The sequence below is a fragment of the Salvelinus sp. IW2-2015 genome, linkage group LG5, assembly GCF_002910315.2.
Source record: "Salvelinus sp. IW2-2015 linkage group LG5, ASM291031v2, whole genome shotgun sequence".
NCBI lineage: Eukaryota > Metazoa > Chordata > Actinopteri > Salmoniformes > Salmonidae > Salvelinus > Salvelinus sp. IW2-2015.
Genome location: NC_036844.1, coordinates 21,980,918 through 22,008,234, shown reverse-complemented (window position 1 = coordinate 22,008,234; position 27,317 = coordinate 21,980,918). Strand labels below are relative to the sequence as shown.

Sequence of the window (27,317 nt, the reverse complement as noted above, 5' to 3'; positions counted from 1 at the left end):
AATACAATGTGAAACCGCAAGCTGTAGAAGATAAAAAGTAGAGAGGCCAAACCCACCTCTTGACTGGCTACCGGTGTGGTCTTCTGGAGATTGGAGACAGATTTCTGTAAAGCCAGCTGCGGCTGCAACTCCGGCAGCTGTTGTGTTGATGCAATGGAACTGAGGGAGGAGACAGAGGGAACCATCACTCCATCAGCTCAGGACAGAACACAGAGGCAGACTAGATGCATACACATCTTGTGCCAAGACACATACTGTGCACAGTATCACTTCGGCACATTACAGAACTTGGACACATAACCCAGCAAGAATCTCTTGGAGAATTTAGAAATAAATAGTACACCCACTTCTCACGTACCAGGCAGCATTACAAAAATACTCACTTTTTTCTGCTGTCTGGAATCGAATGACTAGTGTGAGAAATGTGATGTACCTGCTATGCAAATGACACTAAATAAAAAGTAGCACCCTAATGCTGGTTTTATAATTGCCATATGTTTGGTGTTCATGCAACATTGCCATATACTCATTGTACATTAGTCATCCTGCTCGCACTCCTCCAGCCACCCACACTAAACAATAGAGTGGTCACTTCCCACCACTCAACTCCCACACAATCAGCTCTACGGACTGCATGTCAGCTAACCTTGAGGTAGCAAACAAACGCCCCTCAAGTCTGCGACACAAAGACGAAAGACTATCTTTCCTGCAACTGCACTTGGGACAAAGTGTTTGAACGCATCCATACAAAAAGTGCACAGACACACTCTGCAGGAAAGTGTACAGAAACAAACTCCAACAAATTGTGTACCAGGTGAACAAAAACCCATTTCCTTGCTCATCAATGCCACTATCCCCCTATTCTTGCATCATCCAGCTAATGTTACCTATTGGTTGTGCAAGAGATTATATGTTCTCAGAATACAAAACACATTGATTTCATGAAAGATGTTGCATCATGGGAATACATTAATCCAAGAGTGCATCTCAGTCTATTATGGTTTCTTTTCCACATCTCCACTAAATTTACCTGCACGGGACTGGAACAACTGAATAGGTGACCGAAACTCATGCAAAACACTTTTCAGATCAGTAGCTAGGTTTCCATCCAACTGGCGACAGTTTCATGCGAATGTTCTATAATCTGCATAAAAACAATATGCACATATTCCCACCAGAGATGTACAGTTGAAGACATAAGTTCACATACACTTAGGTTGGAGTCATTAAAAATAGTTTTTCAACCACTCCACAAATTTCTTGTTAACAAACTATAGTTTTGGCAAGTCGGTTAGGACATCTACTTTGTGCATGACACAAGAAATGTTTCAAACAATTGTTTAGACAGATTATTTCACTGTATCACAATTCCAGTGGGTCACATACACTAAGTTGACTGTGCTATTATATACAAGCCTTGCGCACACACACTCTCCTAGACAAATTATGTCATGGCTTTAGGAATAGCTATCTGATAGGGTACATTTGTACTATAACTTTTGAGTGCAAATTGGAGTGTGTTTGGTCGGATGTATTTCAAGGCCTACCTTCACACCACACTTCCACAGAGCCATAGAGGCTTTTGCTTTGACAGACAATGTTTAGGAAGATATCATACGAATTACAGCCACACAAAGAAGGAACATTCGAAACAGACCAAAAAATCAATTGCACATACAGTACACCCAAGACCAAAGTCTGGTTGCTATACCCAGGGTATGACAAAGGGGTTATCTCAAAACAGGCCTGACAAGTGTACTCTGTGGTTTCTCATCTATCCCTTTCTCTCGTAAATTCACATCTCATTGTGTCCATTTCCTCCCTGGCATCCTCTTCATGCCAATCATTCTCTTCTGTATAATTCATCCTCTCTAACTTATTCATATCTCTTCCTGTATTGCGCTATTCTGTGTTTTGTCCCTTCTCTATCATCAACCCCCTCGTGGCTACGTTCTAATTTGGACATGGTATAGACATACAACTAATGCTGTACAAACAATTAGTTCCGCCAAGTATAAACACCATGGGACCACGCAGTCGTCATACAGCAGCGTCATCAGGAAGGAGATTGCGTTCTCTCGCGATAGAGCTATCACACTTATAAGATACGTCTGAAATGATAATAAGGAGGTCCACAATGGGCTTTGGGTGTCTCGAGAATAGACCCTGTATTTGAGTAAAATCTAAATTTCAAATGGATTATTGCAAGCAGCAATACTTTAAATGTTTTTTCAGTAAATATCTTCTAACATGACACCCAGAGCATTACTTAACTCGCAAAGTTGTTGGTATAGTTAAAATCGCTCGAAGGGGAGATAGTCAAAATTTTCAGGTTATTTGGAGTGGCCTTCAATACACAAAGCTCTGCACCTCAATCCTAATTAAGAATTATGCTCGGGCAAGAAATCGAAAATAAGCAGTCTGCTTGAGCAAGAGGGCCTAAGACAAATCAGGGACCATCAGTTTAGGGAGTCCAGTCTCTGTCAAGATGTAGGTACACTCGGGCTCAAATGCATTCACACGCATCCAACCCTGTGGTATGGGGAATGAGGGTCTTGGGTTTGAGAGATAGTCTCTACCCCCCACATGAACGTTTTGAAAACAATCTCCAATGTTTAATCAATTGGTATAAACGCAATGGCTTAACCTACAACACTAACTATTATAGTGACTGTGAATTGTAATCTTGTCTGAGTACACCTTGTGGAATGTTGTTGAAAATATAACTGTCTGTAATAGATGTCAACTCATTTATTCGGCGTCGATTTGAATTTGTTGTCGCTGGACGTAGTTTGCTCGACATTGTTGCTTGTTAAGATAGAAGGTTGGCTGTAAGCTCGTAACAGTAGGTGTGGTGGTGTGGTGTGTGTGATGTTGTAGTGTTGGATGTGTGATGTGTTGTGGTAGTTGTGTTGTGATTGTGGGACCCGAGATGACGAAGGTGAATGGTGTTCTTACGTTCGTGGATGGTAAGAATGTCAGGTAAATGGATTGGTTGAAGGAATTGTGAGTTTAGATGTGTGTGATTTTGTGGTTGGTAGAGGTGTAGGATGCTCAGTAGACTTTCTGACTTCAGCTCTGTGATGTTGGGTTGTTGCCTTGTTAAAAATTGACTTTGGTAGGAATAAAATATGGCTGATAGTGTTGTTAGACCTGGATAGAAACAAATTAATTGTTTCTCTTTTAATGGCTAAGAGTCGGCACACCGATCGATAGTCACCAGAATGTGGTTGCCATCAAATCACTGTATGCGTTCCGGGCAGAAGGAGCCATTTCATGGCTTTCGATTGGGAGTAGTCACAATCCCAGCACCCGCCAGCCCAGACGCTACATCTCGTCCGTGAACTAGTTGCTCGTGTGAGTGGCACACTGCATGCAATGTGTCGCATGCGTTGTATTTTTTCCATTAGAGCTAGTAGTAAACACCACAGAAGTAGTTTCTATAGCTCAATATCCCTGTGCATGTTCACTAACTTATTATTCCTCTGTAGCTTAATAAAGTGCATGCTTTCCCCGCGTAATACGCGTAGGACCACAACATATCAAATGACTCCAAGTTCACTTCGATATGGTTATTTTATACTGTAATGAAACAGGCAGAGAGCAGGTCTCGACCCTCGACCTTCTAGGCCCGGCGCGCTATCGACTGTGCCGCAAAAGCATGCTCGTGCGCGCGCAAAGTCGATTTCCGCGCTTACAACCCAGGCCGTTACACTACTCCCTCCTTTCAAAGAGCGCGTCCTCGGGCTAGCTTGCGACTCTACGTCTTACAGAGAAGCACTCACTCGCCGGAGAGGGGACAGAAGGCAGACGATGTTACTGTTCTCGCTTGGGAATTGCAGTAACGCGTCCGTATCACTCACAGGTCTGTACGACCGATAGTGTTTAATGCGACGACCACGCCAGAGCGGAGCAGGTCTCGTGAAGCCATCACCATTCTAAGCCCGAGGTCCGGCGCGCTATCGACTGTGCCGCAAAAGCATGCTCGAGCGGCAGAGTCGATTTCCGCGCTTATAAACCCAGGGTCGTTACAATACATTTGTGCATGAAGGCATTTTCACCTCCATTGATCCCACCTTGTCTACTGTAATTTTCTTTTGTCGACATTTGGGAAAGTTACATTTGATGTTTCCTTTAGGCCTGTCGTGACATTTTGTATCCGACATATACTCGCATAAAAAAGGTTGGATGTAAACCTGGTTACTGAGGATGAAGGTGATGACACAAGATCAGCCACTTCACATTATTGTGATGGTGTCCTAAATCTTTTGGCCGCCGTTTGCCGACTTCCTCTTCTCCCTGGACCTTAACTGAATCAATAACACTGCTTGACCAGTGTTCACTCAATACGATGTGCAAGTGTCATCCTCCCACGTCATACTTCCGGGGTCATGTCCCAGGTCTTTTGAATGGGCTTCAAGATTACAGCATCAAATATGAAAATTAAAAAAGGTAATTTAAGATATACAGTACCAGTCAAAAGTTTGGACACCTACTCATTCAAGGATTTCTCTTTATTTTACACAATGTAGAATAATAGTGAAGACATCAAAACCATGAAATAACACATATGGAATCATGTAGTAAGCAAAAACGTTTGAATAATATAAAATATATTTTGATCTAAGTAGCCACCCTTTGCCTTGACAGCTTTGCACTCTTGGCATTCTCTCAACAAGCTTCACCTGGAATGGTTTTCCAACAGTCTTGAAGGAGTTCCCACATATGCTGAGCACTTGTTGGCTGTTTTTCCTTCACACTACAATCCATAATAGTAATCCATAATAGTGAAGACATCAAAACTATTAAATAGCACATATGGAGTCATGTAGTAACCAATAGTTTTTAAAAAAACAAATCCAAATTTATTTTATATTTGAGATTCTTCAAATATCCACCCTTTACCTTGATGACAGCTTTGCACTCTTTGCATTCTCTCAACAAGCTTCACCTGGAATGGTTTTCCAACAGTCTTGAAGGAGTTCCCACATATGCTGAGCACTTGTTGGCTACTTTTCCTTCACTCTACAGTCTGACTCATCCCAAACCATCTAAATTGGGTTGAGGTCAGGTGATTGTGGAGGCCAGGTCATCTGATGCAGCACTCCATCACTCTCCTTGGTCAAATAACCCTTATACAGCCTGGAGTTGTGTTGGGTCATTGTCCTGTTGAAAAACAAATGATAGTCCCACTAAGCGCAAACCAGATGGGATGGCGTATCACTGCAGAATGCTGTGGTAGCTATGCTGGTTAAGAGTGCCTTGAATTCTAAATAAATCAGACACTGTCACCAGCAAAGCACCCCCACCTCCATGCTTCACAGTGAGAACCACACATGCACAACATCTGTTCACCTACTCACACAGCGGTTGGAACAACAACAAAAAAAACTCACATTTGGACTCACCAGACCAAAAGGACAGATTTCCACCGGTCTAATGTCCATTGCTCGTGTTTCTTGGCCCAAGCAAGTCTCTTCTTATTATTGGTGTCCTTTAGTAGTGGTTTCTTTGCAGAAATTCCACCACGAAGGCCTGATTCACACAGTCTCCTCTGAACAGTTGATGTTGAGATGTGTCTGTTACTTATACTTTGTGAAGCATTTATTTGGGCTGCTATTTCTGAGGCTGGTAACTCTAATGAACTTAATCCTCTGCAGAGGTAACTCTGGGTCTTCCTTTCCTGTGGCGGTCCTCATGAAAGCCAGTTCATGGTTTTGAAATTTTCCTTATTGACTGACCTTAATGTCTTAAAGTAATGATGGACTGTCGTTTCTCTTTGCTTATTTGAGCTGTACTTGCCATAATATGGACTTGGTCTTTTACCAAATATGGCTATCTTCTGTATACCACCCCTACCTTGTCACAACACAACAGATTGGCTCAAACACATTAAGGAAAGAAATTCCACAAATGTACTTTTAACACAGCACACCTGTTAATTTAAATGCATTCCAGTCGACTACCTCATGAAGCTGGTTGAGATCATGCAAAGCTGTCATCAAGGCAAAGGGTGGCTACTTTGAAGAATCTCAAATATATTTAGATTTAACACTTTTTTGCTTACATGTGTTATTTCATAGTTTTGATGTCTTTATTATTGTACAATGTAGAAAAATTGTAAAAATCAATAAAAACCCTTGAATGAGTAGGTGTGTCCAAAGTTGACTGGTACTGTATATAAAAAATGAGAACCTACAGGACGGTAAGAACCTGTTAGTTACAGGCCGTTTTATGTGTTTTATAATAGATTACGGTGTTGTTGTTTTTTTTACTGAACGTTGCCAGCCAGTACTTTTTGAACATTTTAAATATATATTTTTGTAGACCTGCGTGGTTGAAAGATAGACATACAGCGCATTCAGAAAGTATTCAGTCCCCTTCACTTTCCACTTTGTTACATTACAGCCATACTCTAGAAAGGATTAAATTGTTCCCCCCCCCCAATCTACACACAATACCCCATAATGACAAAAAACTGGTTTAGAAATTTTTGCAAATTGATGGAAAGAAAAATATSAAGTATCATATTTACATAAGTATTCAGACCCTTTAATAACTTTGTTGATACACCTTTGCCAGCGATTACAGCCTCAAATCTTCTTGGGTATGCCACTACAAGCTTTGCACACCTGTATTTGGGGAGTTTCTCCCATTCTTCCCAAGTTCTGTCAGGTGGGTGGGGAGCAACTTTGCACAGCTATTTTCAGGTCCTTCCAGAGATGTTTGATAGGATTCAAGTCCAGGCTCTGGCTGGGCCACTCAAGGACATTCAGAGACTTGTCTGTGTGCTTAGGGTTGTTGTCCTGTTGGAAAGTGAACCTTCACCCCAGTCTGAGGTTCCGAGCTCTTTGCAGCAAGTTTTCATCAAGGATCTCTGTACTTTGCTCCGTTAATTTTTTCCTCGATCCGGAATAGTCACTGCTGCTAAAAAACATCCCCACAGCATGATGCTGCCACCACCACCATGCTTCACTGTAGGGATGGTGCCATGTTTCCTTCACACGTGACGCTTGGCATTAAGGCCAAAGAGTTCAATCTTGGTTTCATCAGACCAGATAATCTTGTTTCTGATGGTCCTTTAGGTGTCTTTTGGCAAGGGGGCTGTCATGTGCCTTTTACTGAGGAATGGCTTCCGTCTGGCCAATTTACCATAAAGACCTGATTGGTGGAGTGCTGCAGAGATGGGTGTCCTTCAGGAAAGGTTCTCCCATGTCCACAGAGGAACTCCAGAGCTCTGCCACAGTGACCACCGGGTTCTTGGTCACCTCCCTGACCAAGAACCTTCTCACCCGATTGCTCAGTTTGGCCAGGCTGCCAGCTCTAGGAAGAGTCTTGGTGGTTCCAAGCTTCTTCCATTTAAGAATGATGGAGGCCACTGTGTTCTTATGGACCTTCAATGCTGCAGACCTGTTTTGGTACCTTTCCCCAGATATGTGCCTCGACACAATCCTGTCTTGGTGCTCTACAGACAATTCCTTCAACCTCATTGCTTGGTTTTTGCTCTGTAGGACCTTACAGGTTTGTGCCTTTCCAAATCACGTCCAATAAATTGCAATTTACCACAGGTGGACTCCAATCAAGTTGTAGAAACTTCCAAGGATCAATGGAAACAGGATGCACCTGTGCTCAATTGAGTCTCACAGCAAAGGGTCTGAATACTTATGTAAATAAGGTCTCTGTGCAAATGTATTAACTAAAAAATAAAAATCTAAAAACCTGTAATCGTGAAGTTCACATTAAAACGGTTGTAACTTCTTGGCTTTGTGCTTCTTCTTGGCCGTCAACTATGTTGAAAACCGACATATTGTAAGTAACTTCACTTTAAAGCTAGATCTTAAATGACCGCGTTATGACGCCACATTTTTTTAGGCTCATTCTTCTCACCCACCTCTTTTGATCGGGTTGTTCCTGCTTGTTTGCCCATCCTGTTCCGTCTTTGGGCACGATAATCACGTTGGGGTCGTTTCCTTTGTTCTCGGACTTCAGGCTCGGCAGGTGAGCGGGTGGGGGCATGCGCCGGGCTGCGGCCACTTTGCCAAGACTCTGTAAGCCATGTCGCGGAACTGCTGGGAGGAAGAGGGGAGGAGAAAGAGGCGAGAGAAAGATGGATAGTGGGAGTAAGAGTGGACACAGACAGAGGGGAGGATAGAGGTGGGAATAAAGCTCTTTGCAAATTTTTTGTATTGGTCAACTTTCATGAGCCAAGCCAAATCAAATCCTTGCACATATGAGTTTAAAACACAGAAGCAGACCTGGGTTCAAATATCTTAATTACTTGAACATACATTTCAAAGTATTAAAACATATTTTATTTAAAAAGACAAGTAGTTGAATATTGGAATGCATTTGGAAATACATTCCCATGTTAGTAGTTGATTCGGGACATATTTGAAAGTTCTCAAATACACATTTCCCTCTCTCGGTGAAAGACTATGCCTATAGCTTACCCAACAATTTAAGTCAATAAGTCATCATTTTAGTCAAAGTATGATATATTTGGGGTTGAAGTGGAAAATCCAAAGTGGTAACTTCAGATATTTTCCGTGCCAATGCAGCATTTCTCACCTATGATATCACGTGCTAATACTTTTCAGTCTGCGTTTCTTTTCAGGGCTGGGTTTTAATTGAACGTTACCATCCACCAGCATGGCATTGTTTATTAAAATCAGAAACACCTGCAAAGTTAGTCTTTGTTACAACTGAGCAATATAATAGATCATCTTTGGCTGAGCCAAACAGCTTTTCGCGGTAGCATCCACTTGGCCACCTGAGCCATCAAGCTAATTAAAATGGGGGGGAAAACTTGTGTTTTTGCACTTTTTTGTTTATAGCAGAAAGCTATACATTTCATTATATGAACATATACAAAACTAGACATAACATACAAAGTGATGCAAGTAATTTCCTATGTTCAATGACCTGGTGCAGACAGTATCAGTGATGCTATTTGGCAGGCTCAGTCAGTCCTGATCTCGCCGTAGTGTGAGAACTGCCAATCCACTCAGTTAAGGCTAATACAAAACAATTTGCATTACATTTAGGGGCATGTCATTAATACAAAGAAACTAAATAATGACCATAAACTAATCTAAGTCTTGACCTACTGTCTTTAGCCCTCAAGTAAAGTGGACAATGAGAACACTCCATAACCCTACTGTATATACAGTGGGGCAAAAAAGTATTTAGTCAGCCACCAATTGTGCAAGTTCTCCCACTTAAAAAGATGAGAGGCCTGTAATGTTCATCATAGGTACACTTCAACTATGACAGACAAAATGAGAATTTTTTTTCTCCAGAAAATCACATTGTAGGATTTTTTATGAATTTATTTGCAAATTGTGGTGGAAAATAAGTATTTGGTCACCTACAAACAAGCAAGATTTCTGCCTCTCACAGACCTCTAACTTCTTCTTTAAGAGGCTCCTCTGTCCTCCACTCGTTACCTGTATTAATGGCACCTGTTTGAACTTGTTATCAGTATAAAAGACACCTGTCCACAACCTCAAACAGTCACACTCCAAACTCCACTATGGCCAAGACAAAAGAGCCGTCAAAGGACACCAGAAACAAAATTGTAGACTTGCACCAGGCTGGGAAGACTGAATCTGCAATAGGTAAGCAGCTTGGTTTGAAGAAATCAACTTTGGGAGCAATTATTAGGAAATGGAAGACATACAAAACCACTGATAATCTCCCTCGATCTGGGGCTCCACGCAAGATCTCACCCCGTGGGGTCAAAATGATCACAAGAACGGTGAGCAAAAATCCCAGAACCACACGGGGGGGACCTAGTGAATGACCTGCAGAGAGCTGGGACCAAAGTAACAAAGCCTACCATCAGTAACACACTATGCCGCCAGGGACTCAAATCCTGCAGTGCCAGACGTGTCCCCCTGCTTAAGCCAGTACATGTCCAGGCCCGTCTGAAGTTTGCTAGAGAGCATTTGGATGATCCAGAAGAAGATTGGGAGAATGTCATATGGTCAGATGAAACCAAAATATAAATTTTTGGTAAAAACTCAACTCGTCGTGTTTGGAGGACAAAGAATGCTGAGTTGCATCCAAAGAACACCATACCTACTGTGAAGCATGGGGGTGGAAACATCATGCTTTGGGGCTGTTTTTCTGCAAAGGGACCAGGACGCCTGATCCGTGTAAAGGAAAGAATGAATGGGGCCATGTATCGTGAGATTTTGAGTGAAAACCTCAACTTGCTATCTAAGTGGCTAGTCTGCAAGATCAAGCTTCTTGGTTACAGCAGACTGCCCTTTGGCCTCAGTCGTCCACAGTGAAATTAACAATTCACATGTGCGAATCAGATTAAATGGAGAAAAAAATAATTCCAGCGAATTAATTAATTCATTAAATAACAGTGTGAAAAAGACTTCAGTTGTTAGTTAAAGTGTTCCCCACCTCTCCCACAGAGGAAACCAGGGGGACTCCCCAGCCAGCATTACTGCTACACTTCTCCATCCCCAGTTCTGAAAACTGACATCTGCGCAAACATTGGCCCCAGACCACGAAATAAGCTAGCAACCCACTTGGAGAAAGCGCAGCGCAGCCGTTAGACCATACAGGAAGACCATACTACATAACGTTTTTTCTGTCTTTTCTAGGCTCCAAAGCTCTGACATGTCAACAATTTTGTGTATTTTAATCTGTAACATATATTGGTGTAAAACTGCCAGTCATTTGTGGAGATACATCATCCGACATGCGAGAGTCCCATAAACAGCCAGGCAGGGTTGGTCGTCTCATGCAGACAAATAGTTGAAAGATGAATGGTCCAGGATGAACCCTCCGATGCCAATAACATACATGACCTGGGCAATGCTGAAGAGAGGAGCGAAGACCAGCGCCCTGCAGCCTGTTCCCTTCAGGAAGGCAGAAGGGACCCTCCTTACATATGATCTTACTGACAGTCAACCACACTGTTGTAACTCTCCTCTTCGCCCCTTTGCTCAGAGATTGCAATCTCGTTTTCACAACATCACAAGGATTGACTGTCACAGCTGCAGTAGAGCCAGCCAGACAAAGAGCAAGGCCCAATAAAAGGGTGCCGATTCATCTCGAGAGGGCTGGCCCAGCCAGTGGAGGTGGGTGAACAGTGGGAAGTCGACCAAGGAGACAGGAACATCTCTTATGAGGGTGGCCCCGAGCCCTGCTCCCAGGCAATATGGGTAGCAGACACCGTCCTGACTGTAGGGCTAGGACCCACGTTGTAGGACCTGCTCAGAAGGTAGATCATAGTGGTCAGTAGATCAAGTGCAGATGAGCAAAATAAATGTCAAATTAAATATTTTGTTCTTGTATGTAAAAGTATCGTCTGTCTCATAGCCGTGAAACTTGCTGAACCCCCACTTTTAACCATCAAATTATCATAAGGCATTGGATAATTAGTCAAGCTTCACTTATTTTTAAGCTAGTCTGTATGGAGAAAAAAATAAAAATAATATATACATATATATATAACCATTTTAACATTGTAAAACTTGCATTTTGGAACCCCACTCCCCCTAGATGAATGGTTTTGACCACTGGACTGGTGCAGCTAGAAAACACAAGTGTCTATCTCATAACTGTTGTTACATTTGTATTGGTGTTTCTTTTCGTATCTGATGTGCTCAGGGTGTTGTTACATATCATTTGCGGCATTCATCATGAGCAAAGCCATTGTAGCCCATCATTTCACTTCCTCCTAACTGTGAGAACCATGGCAAGAGCCAGGGCTGACTTGGCATTGCTGTAGCGCAGCCGGATAGCCTGCCAGCAGCCAAGGTTGCACCATGTCCATTACAATGTAGAAAGACGTGTAGTCCAAACCATTCAACAGTTCGGCTATCCATATTACCAGAGCGTCATCTTATTCTTTCTATTTCTATGGCGGTTTCGCGCCCACAATTTATGGAAGATGCCAAAACTTAGATTGCAAAGTCAAAAATACTGGTTTCCACTAGCCATCTGTGGCTAAGTTTTCCCTTGATTGCTTATGACAAATCCAGCTCCAGAATCAGCCACAGCCTAGAGCGAATTCTTTGAATAGGGTATACTTGCTTGCTTGCTAGATAAGGTTAGCATGCTAGAAGTCAGTGCTCTATTTGTTGTTATTTCTCCACGCCATGTGGAAATCACCACAGCGTTCCCACCCCCAATTCATGAATATATTTTTAGCAGCCTGCATCCTTCTTGGGAGGTGGAACTTAAACGAGAATTTCCGCTATAGGACAGAAATTAAGTTGAAATAGAGGCATTGCCCTATGATGGGGGCCTTTAAGTAAGAAATATTTGAACCCAGGTCTGCACACAAGTACTTGAAAAAGAATGGACACTCCCGGGTGGCGCAGTGGTCTAGGGCACTGCATCGCAGTGCTAGCTGTGCCACCAGAGTCTCTGGGTTCGCGCCCAGGCTCTGTCGCAGCCGGCCGCGACCGGGGGGTCCATGGGGCGACGCACAATTGGCCTAGCGTCGCCCGGGTTAGGGAGGGTTTGGCCGGTAGGGATATCCTTGTCTCATCGCGCTCCAGCGACTCCTGTGGCGGGCCGGGCGCAGTGCGCGCTAACCAAGGGGGGGGCGGGTGCACGGTGTTTCCTCCGACACATTGGTGCGGCTGGCTTCCGGGTTGGAGGCGCGCTGTGTTAAGAAGCAGTGCGGCTTGGTTGGGTTGTGCTTCGGAGGACGCATGACTTTCGACCTTCGTCTCTCCCGAGCCCGTACGGGAGTTGTAGCGATGAGACAAAATAGTAATTACTAGCGATTGGATACCACGAAAATTGGGGAGAAAAGGGGGTAAAATTTATAACAAAAAAAAAAAGGAAAAAAAAGAAAAAGAATGGACAATGACTTACCTGCGGTTTTCTGAGTTTCTATAGACTTTCCCTTGTACTTATCAAATAGGCTGAGTGAGGAATACTTGCTTTTCCCATCCTTGGACTTGGTTATTTGCCCCAAACGATCGGACATTGCGATGTAATGTCATCGAGTATGGAAATGTTTCTATGCGCCTCTTGCTGTGCCTTCTTTTACTGAAGAGAGAGAAAAGAGGAAACTGTTAGCGCACAAGCCACACCAGCTTAGAATTGGAAAGAACGTAATATATTACTATTCAAAAAAAGTCAACATAGCAATCTTAATTCAATTACCCAAATGCAATGTTTAGGTTAATCGAGGTAATTTGTAAAGTATCTATGCATAGATAAACAGCGAGTAGCAGCAGTATAAAAACAAAGGGGGGGGGGGGGGGGKKTCAATGCAAATAGTAAGGTGGAAATTTGATCAGTTTAGTTGTTTAGCAGTCTTCTGGCTTTTTTCCCCCCTGAAAGAAGCCAAATCCCCTTTGTTGTTTCCTTGACACGATACTAACGAGTATCGCTGGCCCTAACTGTGATGAGGCCTATTGTAAATTGTGATCTGGAAACTGTGTTACCCGATGTGAAAGAACATGAATCTACAAAAATAGATACCGGTAGGCCTGCTGAGTGGTCTGACTGATGAACCAGACATTGATGCTACTACCTCTTATTAAAAGTAACTTAGTAGGCTTAACATTACATGAATCCCACTTCAGGATTCAGCATTGCTACTAGGGTCTTAAAATACATATTTTTTTGCAGCTGCTAAATGAATATAGGGAAAACACTGACGTCACATCATCTCAATACAGTGCTCAACGAGTGCACTGCATTTACGGTGATATTTTTGCAATGAGCGGACATAGCTAACATTTTCAGAACATTTGAGAAATGTGTCTGATCTACCCCATTCCTTCCTACTAGGGCTGACCCATTAGTTGACTGGTCGATTGTTTGGTCGACCAAGATTTCTTTAGCCGAGGAGTAGCTCATTTTTAATATTTTTTTTAAATACTAAAAAGTATCATGGTGTATAAGACACCCGTCTGATTGGCTTTGGTCTGAGTTGACTGATCCATTATGGAGGCACAGTCCATCAGTCTAAGACATATGCTACTGAAATTGTATATGGTTATATTACATAAGAACAATGAAGCAACACTAATAAACATATCTTTTATAACAAGAGTATTTCTCCCGTGTTGGATAGTGGTCAATGTGTGCTGTTCAGAAACAAAGTTAACCTTGTGTTGAGAACAATGCACCGAGGCAGCAGCAGAATGAAGAGATGAGAAAACAACCCTTGCCCTATTGTCTAAGAAAAGCAAGGAGAGAGGAAACCAACCTAATTAGGCCTATAATCAATAGCCTAACTGGAAAATGTGCCTGGCTTTATAAATCAAAGTATTCAGACCACCTTGACTTTCTCCACATGTTAGGTTAAAGCCTTGTTCTAAAAATGATTACCCCATAAAGATAAAGCAAAAACAGGTTTAGACATTTTTGCAAATTTATTAAAAATAAACTGGAACATGACATTTACATAAGTATTCAGACTCTTCACTCAGTACTTTGTTGAAGCACCTTTGGGAGCGATTAAAGCCTCAAGTCTTCTTGGGAATGACGCTACAAGCTTGGCACACCTGTATTTGGGGAGTTTCTCCCATTGTTCTCTGCAGATCCTCTCAAGCCGTCAGGTTGGATGGAGAGCATTGCTGCACAGCTATTTTCAGGTCTCCCCAGAGATGTTCGATCAGGTTTAAGTCTGGGCCACTCAAGGACATTGAGACTTGTCCCGAAGCCACGCCTGTGTTGTCTTGGCTGTGTGCTTAGGGTCGTTGTCCTGTTGGAAGGTGAACCTTCGCCCCAGTCTGAGTTCCTGAGAGCTCTGGAGCAGGTTTTCATCAAGGATCTCTGCGCATCTTTGCCTCGATCCTGACTAGTCTCCTAGTCCCTGCTGCTGAAAAACATCGCCACAGCATGATTCTGCCACCACCATGCTTCACCGTAGGGATGGTGCCAGGTTTCCTCCAGACGTTGACACATGGCATCCAGGCCAAAGAGTTCAATATTGGTTTCATCAGACCAGATAATATTGTTTCTCATTGACTGAGAGTCTTTAGGTGCCTTTTGGCAAACTCCAAGCGGGCTTTCTTGTGCCTTTTACTGAGGAGTGGCTTCTGCCTGGCCACTACCATAAAAGCCTGAATGGTGGAATAATGCAGAGAAGGTTGTCCTTCTGGAAGGTTCTCCCATCTCCACAGAGCAACTCCAGAGCTCTACCAGAGTGACTATCGGGTTCTTGGTCACCTCCCTGACCAAGGCCCTTCTCCCCAAGATTGCTCAGTTTGGCCAGGCAACCAGCTCTAGGAAGAGTCTTGGTAGTTCCAAACTTCTTCCATTTAAGAATGATGGAGGCCACTGTGTTCTTGGGGACCTTCAATACTGCATAAATGTTGAAATGTGCAACCAGAGGGAAAAGAACTCTGGACCACCTATACTCCACACACAGAGATGCATTCAAACCTCTCCCTCGCCCTCTATTTGGCAAATCTGACCATAATTCCATCCTCCTGATTCCTGCTTACAAGCAAAAATTAAAGCAGGAAGCACCAGTGACCAGATCAATAAAAAAAACTGGTCAGATGAAGCAGATGCTAAGCTACAGGATTGTTTTGCTAGCACAGACTGGAAAATGTTCCGGGAATCCTCCAATGGCATTGAGGAGTACACCACATCTGTCTTTGGCTTCATCAATATGTGCATCGATGACACCCCGCCAGTGACCGTATGTACATACCCCAACCAGAAGACCTGGATTACAGGCAGCATCTGCAATAAGCTAAAACCTAGAGCTGCCGCTTTCAAGGAGCAGGACTCTAACCCGGAAGCTTATAAGAAATCCCGCTATGCCCTCTGAAGAACCATCAAACAGGCAAAACATCAATACAGGCCTAAGATCGAGTCGTACTACACTGGCTCCAACGCTTGTCGGATGTGGCAGGGCCTGCAAACCATTACAGACTACAAAGGGAAGCACAGCCAAGAGCTGCCCAGTGACACGAGCCTACCAGACAAGCTAAACTACTTATATGCTCGCTTCGAGGAAAATAACACTAAAACATGCATGAGAGCACCAGCTGTACCAGAAGACTGTGTGATCACGTTCTCCGCAGCCGATGTGAATAAGATCTTTAGACAGGTCAACATTTACAAGGCCGCAGGGCCAGATGGATTACCAGGACGTGTACTGCAATCATGCACTAACCAACTAGCAAGTGTCTTCACTGACATTTTCAACCTCTCCCTGTCCGAGTCTGTAATACCAACATGTTTATAGCAGACCACCATAGTGCCTGTGCACAAGAACACTAAGGTAACCGGCCTAAATAACTACCGACCCGTAGCACTCACATCTGTAGCCATGAAGTGCTTTGAAAGGCTGGTCATGGCTCACATCAACACCATCATCCCAGAAACCCTAGACCCACTCCAATTGGCATACTGCCCCAACAGAGCCGCAGATGATGCCATCTCTATTGCACTCCACACTGCCCTTTCACACCTGAACAAAAGGAACACCTACGTGAGAAGGCTATTCATTGACTACAGCTCAGTGTTCAACACCATAGTTCCCTCGAAGCTCATCAATAAGCTAAGGACCCTGAGACTAAACACCTCCCTCTGCAACTGGATCCTGACGGGCCACCCCCAGGTGGTAAGGGTAGGTAACAACACATCTGCCATGCTGATCCTCAACACAGTGGCCCCTCAGGGGTGCGTGCTCAGCCGCCTCCTGTACTCCATGTTCACTCATGACTGCACGGCCAGGCATGACTCCAACACCACCATTAAATTTGCCGATGACAACAGTGGTAGGCCTGATCAACGACAACAACGAGACAGCCTATAGGGAGGAGGTCAGAGACCTGGCCGTGTGGTGCCAGGACAACAACCTCTCCCTAACCCTGATCAAGACAAAGGTGATGATTGTGGACTACAGGAAAAAAAGGACTGAGGACACCCGGGGCTGCAGTGGAGCAGGTTGAGGGCTTCAAGTTCCTTGGTGTCCACATCACCAACGAACTAACATAGTCCAAGCACACCATGACAGCCGTGAAGCGGGCACGACCAAACCTATTCCCCCTCAGAAGACTGAAAAGATTTGGTATGGGTCCTCAGATCCTCAAAAGGTTCTACAGTTGCACTATCGAGAGCATCCTGACTGGTTGCATCACTGCCTGGCATGGCAACTGCTCGGCCTGACCGCACAGTACATCACTGGGGCCAAGCTTCCTGCCATCCAGAACCTCTATACCAGGTGGTGTCAGAGGAAGGCCCTAAAAACTGTCAAAGACTCCAGCCACCCTAGTCATAGACTGTTCTCTTTGCTACCACATGGCAAGCGGTACTGGGGCGCTAAGTCTAGGTCCAAGAGACTTCTAAACAGCTTCTACCCCCAAGCAATAAGACTCCTGAACATCTAGTCAAATGGCTATCCAGACTACTCGCATTGCCTGCCTGCCCCCCCACACCACTGCCACTCTCTGTTGTCATCTATGCATAGTCACTTTAATTAACTCTACCTACATGTACATACTATCTCAACTAACGGGTGCCCCCGCACATTGACACTGTACCGGCACCCCCCTGTATATATAGTTATTTTTTACTGCTGCTCTTTAATTACTTGTTACTTTTCTCTCTTATTCTTATCTGTATTTTTTGAAACTGCACTGTTGGTTAGGGGCTCGTAAGTAAGCATTTCACTGTAAGGTCTACACCTGTTGTATTCGGCGCATGTGACTAAGAAAATATGATTTGTAATGTTTTGGTACCCTTCCCCAGATCTGTGCCAACCCTGTCTCAGAGCACTACGGACAATTCCTTCGACCTGATGGCTTGGTTTTTGCTCTGACATGCACTGTCAACTGTGGGACCTTATATAGACAGGCGTGTGCCTTTCAAAATAATGTCCAATCAATTGAAATTACCACAAGTGGACTCCAATCAAGTTGTAGAAACATCTCAAGGATGATCAATGGAAACAGGATGCACCTGAACTCAATTTTGAGTCTCCAAGCAAAGGGTCTGAATACTTATTTTTATTATACTTACTATTATGTTTTTCATTTTTAATAACTTTGCAAAAACGTACAAAAACCTGTTTTTCATTTTGTCGTTATGGGGTAGTGCATAGATTGCTGTCAAATTGTTTTTATTTCATCCATTTTAGAATTAGGCTGTAACTTAAAAAAAAAAAAAAAAATCTGAAAAAGTTAAAGGGGTCTGAATACTTTCCGAAGGCACTGTATTTACAGAAATAAGACAGATCCTGTTTCTGTTGCCTGTTTGAGTTTTGTTTAACTTCTTTATGATAGGGGGCAGCATTTTCACTTTTGGATGAATTGCGTGCCCATAGTGAACTGCCTCCTACTCTGTCCCAGATGCTAATATATGTGTATTATTATTACTATTGGATATAGAACACTCTGAAGTTTCTAAAACTGTTTGAATGATGTCTGTGAGTATAACAGAACTCATATGGTAGGCAAAATCCTGAGAAAAAATCCAAACAGGAAGTAAGAATTCTGAGACTGGTCAATGTTCAACTCATCACCGATTCAATTCCCTGTAAGATATGGATCTGTTTGCACTTCCTACGCCTTCCACTAGATGTCAACAGTCTGTAGAACGTCAACAGTCTGGAATGAAGCCTCTAGTGTGATGTGGGGCCGGATGGGAGGTGTTTCAGTCATTGGTCTGGCAGAATGCCAGTTCCTGGTCACGCGCTTTCCTCATGATATCGCCTTGCGTTCCATAACTTCTACAGACATGAAGGACTGCTCCGGTTGGAACGTTATTGGATATATATGATAACAACATCCTGAAGATTGATTCTCTACTTAGTTTGACCAGTTTATTCGACCTGTTATATAACTTTTTGAAGTTTTCGTCTGAGTTCGCCGGGCACTGCATCTGCGCAAGCGTTTGGACATGTCACTAAACATGCTAGCAAAAGTAGCTACAGTGGGGAGAACAAGTATTTGATACACTGCCGATTTTCAGATTTCCTACTTACAAAGCATGTAGAGGTCTGTAATTTTTATCATAGGTACACTTCAACTGTGAGAGACGGAATCTAAAACAAAAATCCAGAAAATCACATTGTATGATTTTTAAGTAATTCATTGTCATTTTTATTGCATGACATAAGTATTTGATACATCAGAAAAGCAGAACTTAATATTTTGGTACAGAATCCTTTGTTTGCAATAACAGAAGTCATACGTTTCCTGTAGTTCTTGACCAGTTTGCACACACTGCAGCAGGGATTTTTGGCCCACTCCTCCATACAGACCTTCTCCAGATCCTTCAGGTTTCGGGGCTGTCGCTGGGCAATACGGACTTTCAGCTCCCTCCAAAGATTTTCTATTGGGTTCAGGTCTGGAGACTGGCTAGGCCACTCCAGGACCTTGAGATACTTCTTACGGAGCCACTCCTTAGTTGCCCTGGCTGTGTGTTTCGGGTCGTTGTCATGCTGGAAGACCCAGCCACGACCATCATCAATGCTCTTACTGAGGGAAGGAGGTTGTTGGCTAAGATCTCGCAATACATGGCCCCATCCATCCTCCCCTTAATACGGTGCAGTCGTCCTGTCCCCTTTGCAGAAAAGCATCCCCAAAGAATGATGTTTCCACCTCCATGCTTCACGGTTGGGATGGTGTTCTTGGGGTTGTACTCATCCTCTTCTTCCTCCAAACACGGCGAGTGGAGTTTAGACCAAAAAGCTCTATTTTTGAATCATCAGACCACAATGACCTTCTTCCCATTCCTCCTCTGGATCATCCAGATGGTCATTGGCAAACTTCAGACGGGCCTGGACATGCGCCTGCTTGAGCAGGGACCTTGTGTGCGCTGCAGGATTTTAATCCATGACGGCGTAGTGGGTTTACTAATGGTTTTCTTTGAGACTGTGTCCCAGCTCTCTTCAGGTCATTGACCAGGTCCTGCCGTGTAGTTCTGGGCTGATCCCTCACCTTCCTCATGATCATTGATGCCCCACGAGGTGAGATCTTGCATGGAGCCCCAGACCGAGGGTGATTGACCATCATCTTGAACTTCTTCTATTTTCTTCTATTTTCTAATAATTGCGCCAACAGTTGTTGCCTTCTCACCAAGCTGCTTGCCTATTGTCCTGTAGCCCATCCCAGCCTTGTGCAGGTCTACAATTTTATCCCTGATGTCCTTACACAGCTCTCTGGTCTTGGCCATTGTGGAGAGATTGGAGTCTGTTTGATTGAGTGTGTGGACAGGTGTCTTTTATACAGGTAACGAGTTCAAAACAGGTGCAGTTAATACAGGTAATGAGTGGAGAACAGGAGGGCTTCTTAAAGAAAAAACTAACAGGTCTGTGAGAGCCGGAATTCTTACTGGTTGGTAGGTGATCAAATACTTATGTCATGCAATAAAATGCAAATGAATTACTTAAAAATCATACAATGTGATTTTCTGGATTTTTTGTTTTAGATTCCGTCTCTCACAGTTGAAGTGTACCTATGATAAATACAGACCTCTACATGCTTTGTAAGTAGGAAAATCGGCAAAATCGGCAGTGTACAAATACTTGTTCTCCCCACTGTACTTAGACATAAGTAATGACATTATCGAACAAAACAACGACTTATTGTGGAACTAGGATTCCGTGGAGTGCATTCTGATGAAGATGATCAAAAAGTAAGGGAATATTATGATGTAATTTCGTATTTCTGTTGACTCCAACATTGCGAGAAATGTTGTTTTATCTGAGCGCCGTCTCAGATTATTGCATGGTGTGCTTTTTATGTAAAGTTTTTGAAATCTGACACAGCAGTTGCATTAAGAACAAGTGTATCTTTAATTATATGTAAAACATGTATTTTCATCAAAGTTTAGAGATTTCTGTTATTTGACGTGGCTCTCTGCAATTCCTCCAGATATTTGAGGCATTTCTGAACATGGCGCCAATGTAAACCGAGATTTGTGGATATAAATATGCACATTATCGAACAAAACATAAATGTATTGTGTAACATGATGTCCTATGAGTGTCATCTGATGAAGATCAAAGGTTAGTGATTAATTTTATCTCTATTTCTGCTTTTTGTGACTACTATCTTTTGCTGGAAAATGGCTGTTTTTCTGTGGCTATGTACTGCGCTAACATAATGTGTTGGTGTGCTTTCCCCGTAAATCCTTTTTGAAATCAGACATGTTGGCTGGATTCACAACATGTGTAGCTTTAATTTGGTGTCTTTCATGTGTGATTTCATGAAAGTATAGATTTTTATAGTAATATATTTGAATTTGGCACGCTACATTTTTTCTGGCTTGTGGCCAAGTGGGACGCTACCGTCCCACATATCCCAGAGAAGTTAATGGCCTACTGATTTCGTGAGCACCAAGCCTGACGCAACATATCAAGTAAACAATTTCACAAATTCTGGTGTTTTAAAAATCTTTGCTTTGCTGTAAAAAATGCATAACACTTTTTTTCCCCTCCATTGGAACTGCCTCTCTGCTATTATACATTTGTGTGCCGTTTACACTTCCAAATTCAGAAAACTATTTTTAATAATGCTCCTTTTTCTTGATCTCCTTATTGTTATTTTACTGTTATGATCATAAGTAATGTCATTATCATTAGTAGGCTTAGTATAGCAGCCTTGTATAACCACCATTGAGCTGTAGGCATAAGAGCCCGTAAGAGCTTTTTAAGTCTTAATACCGCAACTTAAATCAGGCCTATATTTCAATACTTATATAGGCTACTGTATCATTAATTCGTTCATGTCATCACACGAGTCACTCATTATTTTAAATGCAATCAAGCATTTTAGTTTTTAAATAAAAGTAAAGCGAGCCTTGAATAATTAGCTGAAACAAATAAACCATTCCATTACAGAAATTGTATTCCCGAATGAAAGCGACTGTTTTTAGTTATTGCTGTAACAAAGGCTTAACAAAAAACTTTACCAGACTCTCTGGTACACTCATAATTCATTGCATTTTTTTTTTTACATTGTTCCAAACGGTCAGAAAAATGTTATTGTAATCTTTTCAGCACCTGTTTGGCACACATAATATACACGCAGCGCATGTCCCTTACGTTCCTTTTCTTGATCCCTAGTATTTCCCACAACTAGTCACATTTATTCCACTCATCTAAATTTCCCTTTACCTCCTGAGCAGCCAGTAAATAGCCCCCCGTTTTGGGTTTATTTGTCACATCATCTGCATCCATTTCGCTGTCACGGTGTTCAGAGTTTGTCGATGTGACTATGATATGCTATAGGTCAGGCCCTATTTGGACAGGATTAGTTTCACTGGGGGAGGTCGAGTAATGTAATTCTGTGCACAAGCACAAAACACCACATCTGTAATTTTTACACGGCAGGAGAGTAACAATTCCAGCCAGAATAACCTACGTTTTTTTGGTTTACTCCAAGGTCCTCTGATAAAACTAGTCCTTTGCTAAATCGACATCCCTGTTTTGAGAGATTATGTATACATTTGACAGGTGTTGCTTGTGGTTTGCGCAAGAATAACTGATTCGATAAATTGAACTAAATGCTGCACATAAGCTATATGAATGGTCTACATGTAGCTTATCAACTTTCAGGGAATGCTTTTGTTTACATGTTTTGTGCGTATGAATTGAATATTGCCAAATACATCAGTAAAAAATATTGAGCCTATTTAATGCAACCCTTGCTGTTAATAGATCGCAAAGCAGCATACAACGGACCTTTATTTATTTTACCTTTATTTAACCAGGTAGGCAAGTTGAGAACAAGTTCTCATTTACAATTGCGACCTGGCCAAGATAAAGCAAAGCAGTTCGACACATACAACAACACAGTTACACATGGAGTAAAACAAACATACAGTCAATAATACAGTAAAAAAATAAGTCTATATACAATGTGAGCTAATGACGTGAGGCCATGGTGGCGAAGTAAATACAATATAGCAAGTAAAACACCGGAATGGTAGATTTGCAGTGGAATAATGTGCAAAGTAGAAATAATGGGGTGCAAAGGAGCAAAATGAATGAATTAATAAATACAGTAGGGGAAGAGGTAGCTGTTTGGGCTAAATTATAGATAGGCTATGTACAGGTGCAGTAATATGTGAGCTGCTCTGACAGCTGGTGCTTAAAGCTAGTGAGGGAGATGTGTTTCCAGTTTCAGAGATTTTTGTAGTTCGTTCCAGTCATTGGCAGCAGAGAACTGGAAGGAGAGGCGGCCAAAAGAGGAATTGGTTTTGGGGGTGACCAGAGAGATATACCTGCTGGAGCGCGTGCTACAGGTGGGTGCTGCTATGGTGACCAGCGAGCTGAGATAAGGGGGGACTTTACCTAGCAGGGTCTTGTAGATGACCTGGAGCCAGTGGGCTTGTCGACGAGTATGAAGCGAGGGCCAGCCAATGAGAGCGTACAGGTCGCAGTGGTGAGTAGTATATGGGGCTTTGGTGATAAAACGGGTGGCACTGTGATAGACTGCATCCAATTTATTGAGTAGGGTGTTGGAGGCCATTTTGTAAATGCCATCGCCGAAGTCGAGGATCGGTAGGATGGTCAGTTTTACGAGGGTATGTTTGGCAGCATGAGTGAAGGATGCTTTGTTGCGAAATAGGAAGCCAATTCTAGATTTAACTTTGGATTGGAGATGTTTGATGCGAGTCTGGAAGGAGAGTTTACAGTCTAACCAGACACCTAGGTATTTGTAGTTGTCGACATATTCTAAGTCAGAACCGTCCAGAGTAGTGATGCTGGACGGGCAGGCAGCGATCGGTTGAATAGCATGCATTTAGTTTTACTTGTATTTAAGAGTAGTTGGAGGCCACGGAATGAGAGTTGTATGGTATTGAAGCTCGTCTGGAGGGTTGTTAACACAGTGTCCAAAGAAGGGCCAGAAGTATACAGAATGGTGTCGTCTGTGTAGAGGTGGATCAGAGACTCACCAGCAGCAAGAGCAACATCATTGATGTATACAGAGAAGAGTCGGCCCAAGAATTGAACCCTGTGGCACCCCCATAGAGACCGCCAGAGGCCCGGACAACAGGCCCTCCGATTTGACACACTGAACTCTATCAGAGAAGTAGTTGGTGAACCAGGCTAGGCAGTCATTTGAGAAACCAAGGCTATCGAGTCTGACGATGAGGATGTGGTGATTGACAGAGTCGAAAGCATAAACCTTTGGCAATTATAAGTCTTAAAACGCATCTCAAGCGCAACTGCACTGTTTAGCTGACATTTGAAGGCTGGGGGGCATTTAGGACGTACTGCGGATCACACTACCTCAATTAAAATATAATGGCAACGAAACCAAGCTCGACTTATCAGTGGCCCTATCACCTGGACATGTTGAAATACTGTATCTTCACACCTAGAATAAAAACCTCCAGGCTTCTGTCATAACTGTCAATTTATTGAACAAAAATAAGAATTACAGCGGGCAGTTTGGATAAACCTAATCCCACCCGAAACGTCTTCTGGAATAATGGACATTTTAGTAATAATTACATAACCAGCGTTCTCTAGTCCCGTGCGAATAGGTCTTTGGTCACGTGCATGCGATGAGAGCAAGTGTTGAGGGAATAGGGGAAGTTTTTCAGAAACAAATTAGGGATTTCGGTAGCAAGACTTTTCAGTCAGAAATGGCTGTAATTATGTTGCAGCTTTAGCAACACGGTCAGGACGATAAACACTGATGTTCTGTGGTGGTCGCTGCAGCAGGGAGGAGAGAGAGACAACGGGTGCTAGATTGGTCAAAAGAACAGACGACTCTTGGTGGACGAAGATTTTTAGTCGGGACACCTGAACTTTGTTAAAAAAAAAATTACTGCGGAGGAAAAATGAGCAGGTCGAGCGTAAGTCAACCCTGTTACCCATAGACAGACTAGAAATGTTTTAATTTAACTTTTTTGTGTAGCTTCCATTCAATTGCCACCACTCCCTGTTGCACAAAAACTTCCATTTCCCCTGTCACAAGATGATCTATGGCTGATTTAAGAAATCAACCCTGTTATTTTATTTGGCACTTACTATAGTGTTTTTTATTTTAAATAACCTCTATGTAGGAACACGTTTATTAAGTTGAACATGCTCTTCATGAAAGAATGTTAAAATTAAGTGAAATGCAGTTTTTATTTATTTATTTATAGCAAGTTACACTTCTGAAAAGGGCACAGAATTGGTGAAACGCCCCTAATATTAATCTCCAATTTCTTAACCCTGGACAACATGGGCTTGGTAGGATTACAGGGATATTGGTATCTACAGTACTGCACCAATTCAGTTTTTCAACTCAATACCCCCCTCTTCACATAAATGCAGTGTAATTTAAGTTAAAGGTTCTCTACCTCTTAGCAAAATGTGTAGTATTGCAGGATATTCGCTTTAAAGCTGCAACAAAGAATCCCTCTGCCCCATGACAAAATGTGTAGTATTGCCGGATATTAACTCAGAAACGGCAACAATAACAACCTGCCCCATGATTATTTAATTTTTTTAATTGCAGGAACTTCGCTTGAAAAGAGCAACATTCTCTGATGCCAAGACTCAAGTGGCTGGCCTTAAAAATGTTCCTTATTGTATGCTATTTTTCTATCAACTTGATTATGAGGGGGTATTTGATGAATTTGTTATCACAAAAGGTGTCCCCGATCCCAGAAAGTTGGAGAACCCCTGAGTTAGCCTACAAACAGACAGACATTTCTATAGCCTAGCTGCTAGCTAGCTGTTGTTTGTGCACTAAAGTGGTTGTGCAAGAAGAGCTAGCAGTCAAATATTTTCAAAGGGAATAAAAATAAATCAGAAACAAACGGGTTAATCGCAACAGATTTTAAGAATAAAAACGTAGGAACACAGCTACCTAACCACAAAGGCCTGTTTTCTGTGTTAACTGGCTAACCATGATTCGTTTGCTAGCTAACCATTTTCTGCGTATTCTAACTAGCTATTGCAAAACCTCGTTGATACACGTTACCTACGCAATATTAGTTCAGAGGGTTTTAAACCACGGACAAGTCAAATTTGACAGTAGCCATCTCTGCTGAATTAGCTAGCTAGTAGTACCCGCTTGGTAGTCTGCCTAGTATCACTGAGTATGTAAACATTGATTGCGTATTTTGTCTGCGAGTTCACGGCCAAATTGAAATGGCCATTAGTTCTTACTCAAAACCACCATGATTAAGTATTGATATAATAACTCACATTTTAGTCAAAATAATAACATTGACACCAAACTGGTTAAGCTAGATGTCAAGTTAGCTAGTCTAGCAACTAACGTTAGCTAGCTAAGATTTCGAGACGGCCAATCAACTGAAGTTCCTGTCTGGAATTCCAAAAACAAATCCCAGAAAAAGCAGCAATTTGGCGTTTTAGAGAACACACGAAACCCTTCACTTTCAGGTGAAAGTAGTGCACAAACGAAACATTATTTTAGCAGTTTGCCAAATTTCAGAACCACGGAAGGCGGCGATGACTACAGAACAAGGCGATTAAAAATGGCTGCTGCACAGAACAAAGCAACAATAAAACTGGGCAGTTGGTGAAGTCCCTGCAAAACAGTTCACACATACATTCATAACTCACCGATTTTACTTGTTATTATTTATTGTGATCAATAATGGCGATTTATTTCCGAAAGATTACGTTGCTTCAAAGGATGGCTGGCGATTGTGCTGCCTATTCTTATTCTATTTTCCCGTTTACTTATGTTGTTGGTGGGCAACCTACCCGGCCTGAAAATGAAATTCCTTGCCACAGACAGAAGCGGTAACCCAGACACGCCACAGGGGCTATAAAGCTGAAGCATCCGCTTAGAACGTTTTCTCACCACCAAATATGGTAGTGAGAGGAAGTGCAGTCGCGGGTAGTGGGAGAGGATGGAACTAGTTGAAACTGGAACGACATTCTGCTAATTTTTTAATCGATAAAACATTTGCTCTCAATAGATTTTCTGTTCTCAAAACTAGAATGTGTTATGAATACAGGGCACTAGGTATAGACTTCACACTTTAAAAAATGCGTTGTTCAGAAGGAGTGCAAGGTCGAATTGAGTTTGTGCACACGCGCACTTCACAGAGTAGACGTTCCCTAACCGAAATATGCAAATATATCCTACAACGCGCCAATAGGATCTAACTAGCTTGTGCATGGCTTTGGCCACCTCCTTGCTTGTTCAACCCACTATGCTTCATTTGCTCCCACTATAAACGACACAGATTAACTGTCTTGGGTTAGTTATAAACATCTTCGTCCTTGCTCTCGTCGACTCTGGTGTGGCTGTACACGGATATGACGTGACGAATGTAACAGCGATACCTGGTGTCCAGAGCCATATATTTAACAGCGTTAGACCGACTTTGAGAATTATAGACATTCACTTACAGTACAGTCGTGGACAAAAGTTTTGAGA

The 27,317-nt window shown here is 42.6% G+C and overlaps 1 protein-coding gene across 6 annotated transcripts in view; it reads right to left on the bottom strand.

Moving 5' to 3' along the window:
* Positions 1–26,671, bottom strand: part of LOC111964052 (protein PRRC2B) — a 51,516-nt gene extending 24,845 nt beyond the window's left edge. For 5 of the 6 annotated variants that reach the window (XM_070443600.1, XM_023987726.2, XM_070443602.1 and 2 more), the window contains exons 1-4: positions 26,492–26,671; positions 12,850–13,026; positions 7,892–8,069; positions 57–159 (exon numbers count right to left, since the gene is read on the bottom strand). In XM_070443600.1, coding sequence (XP_070299701.1) covers positions 57–159; positions 7,892–8,069; positions 12,850–12,964 — 396 coding nt within the window. In that variant the 5' untranslated portion in view covers positions 12,965–13,026; positions 26,492–26,671. The remainder of the gene's footprint in view (positions 1–56; positions 160–7,891; positions 8,070–12,849; positions 13,027–26,491) is intronic. The other variant, XM_023987727.2, reaches the window with a different exon arrangement.
* Between the last annotated feature and the right edge of the window lie 646 nt (positions 26,672–27,317).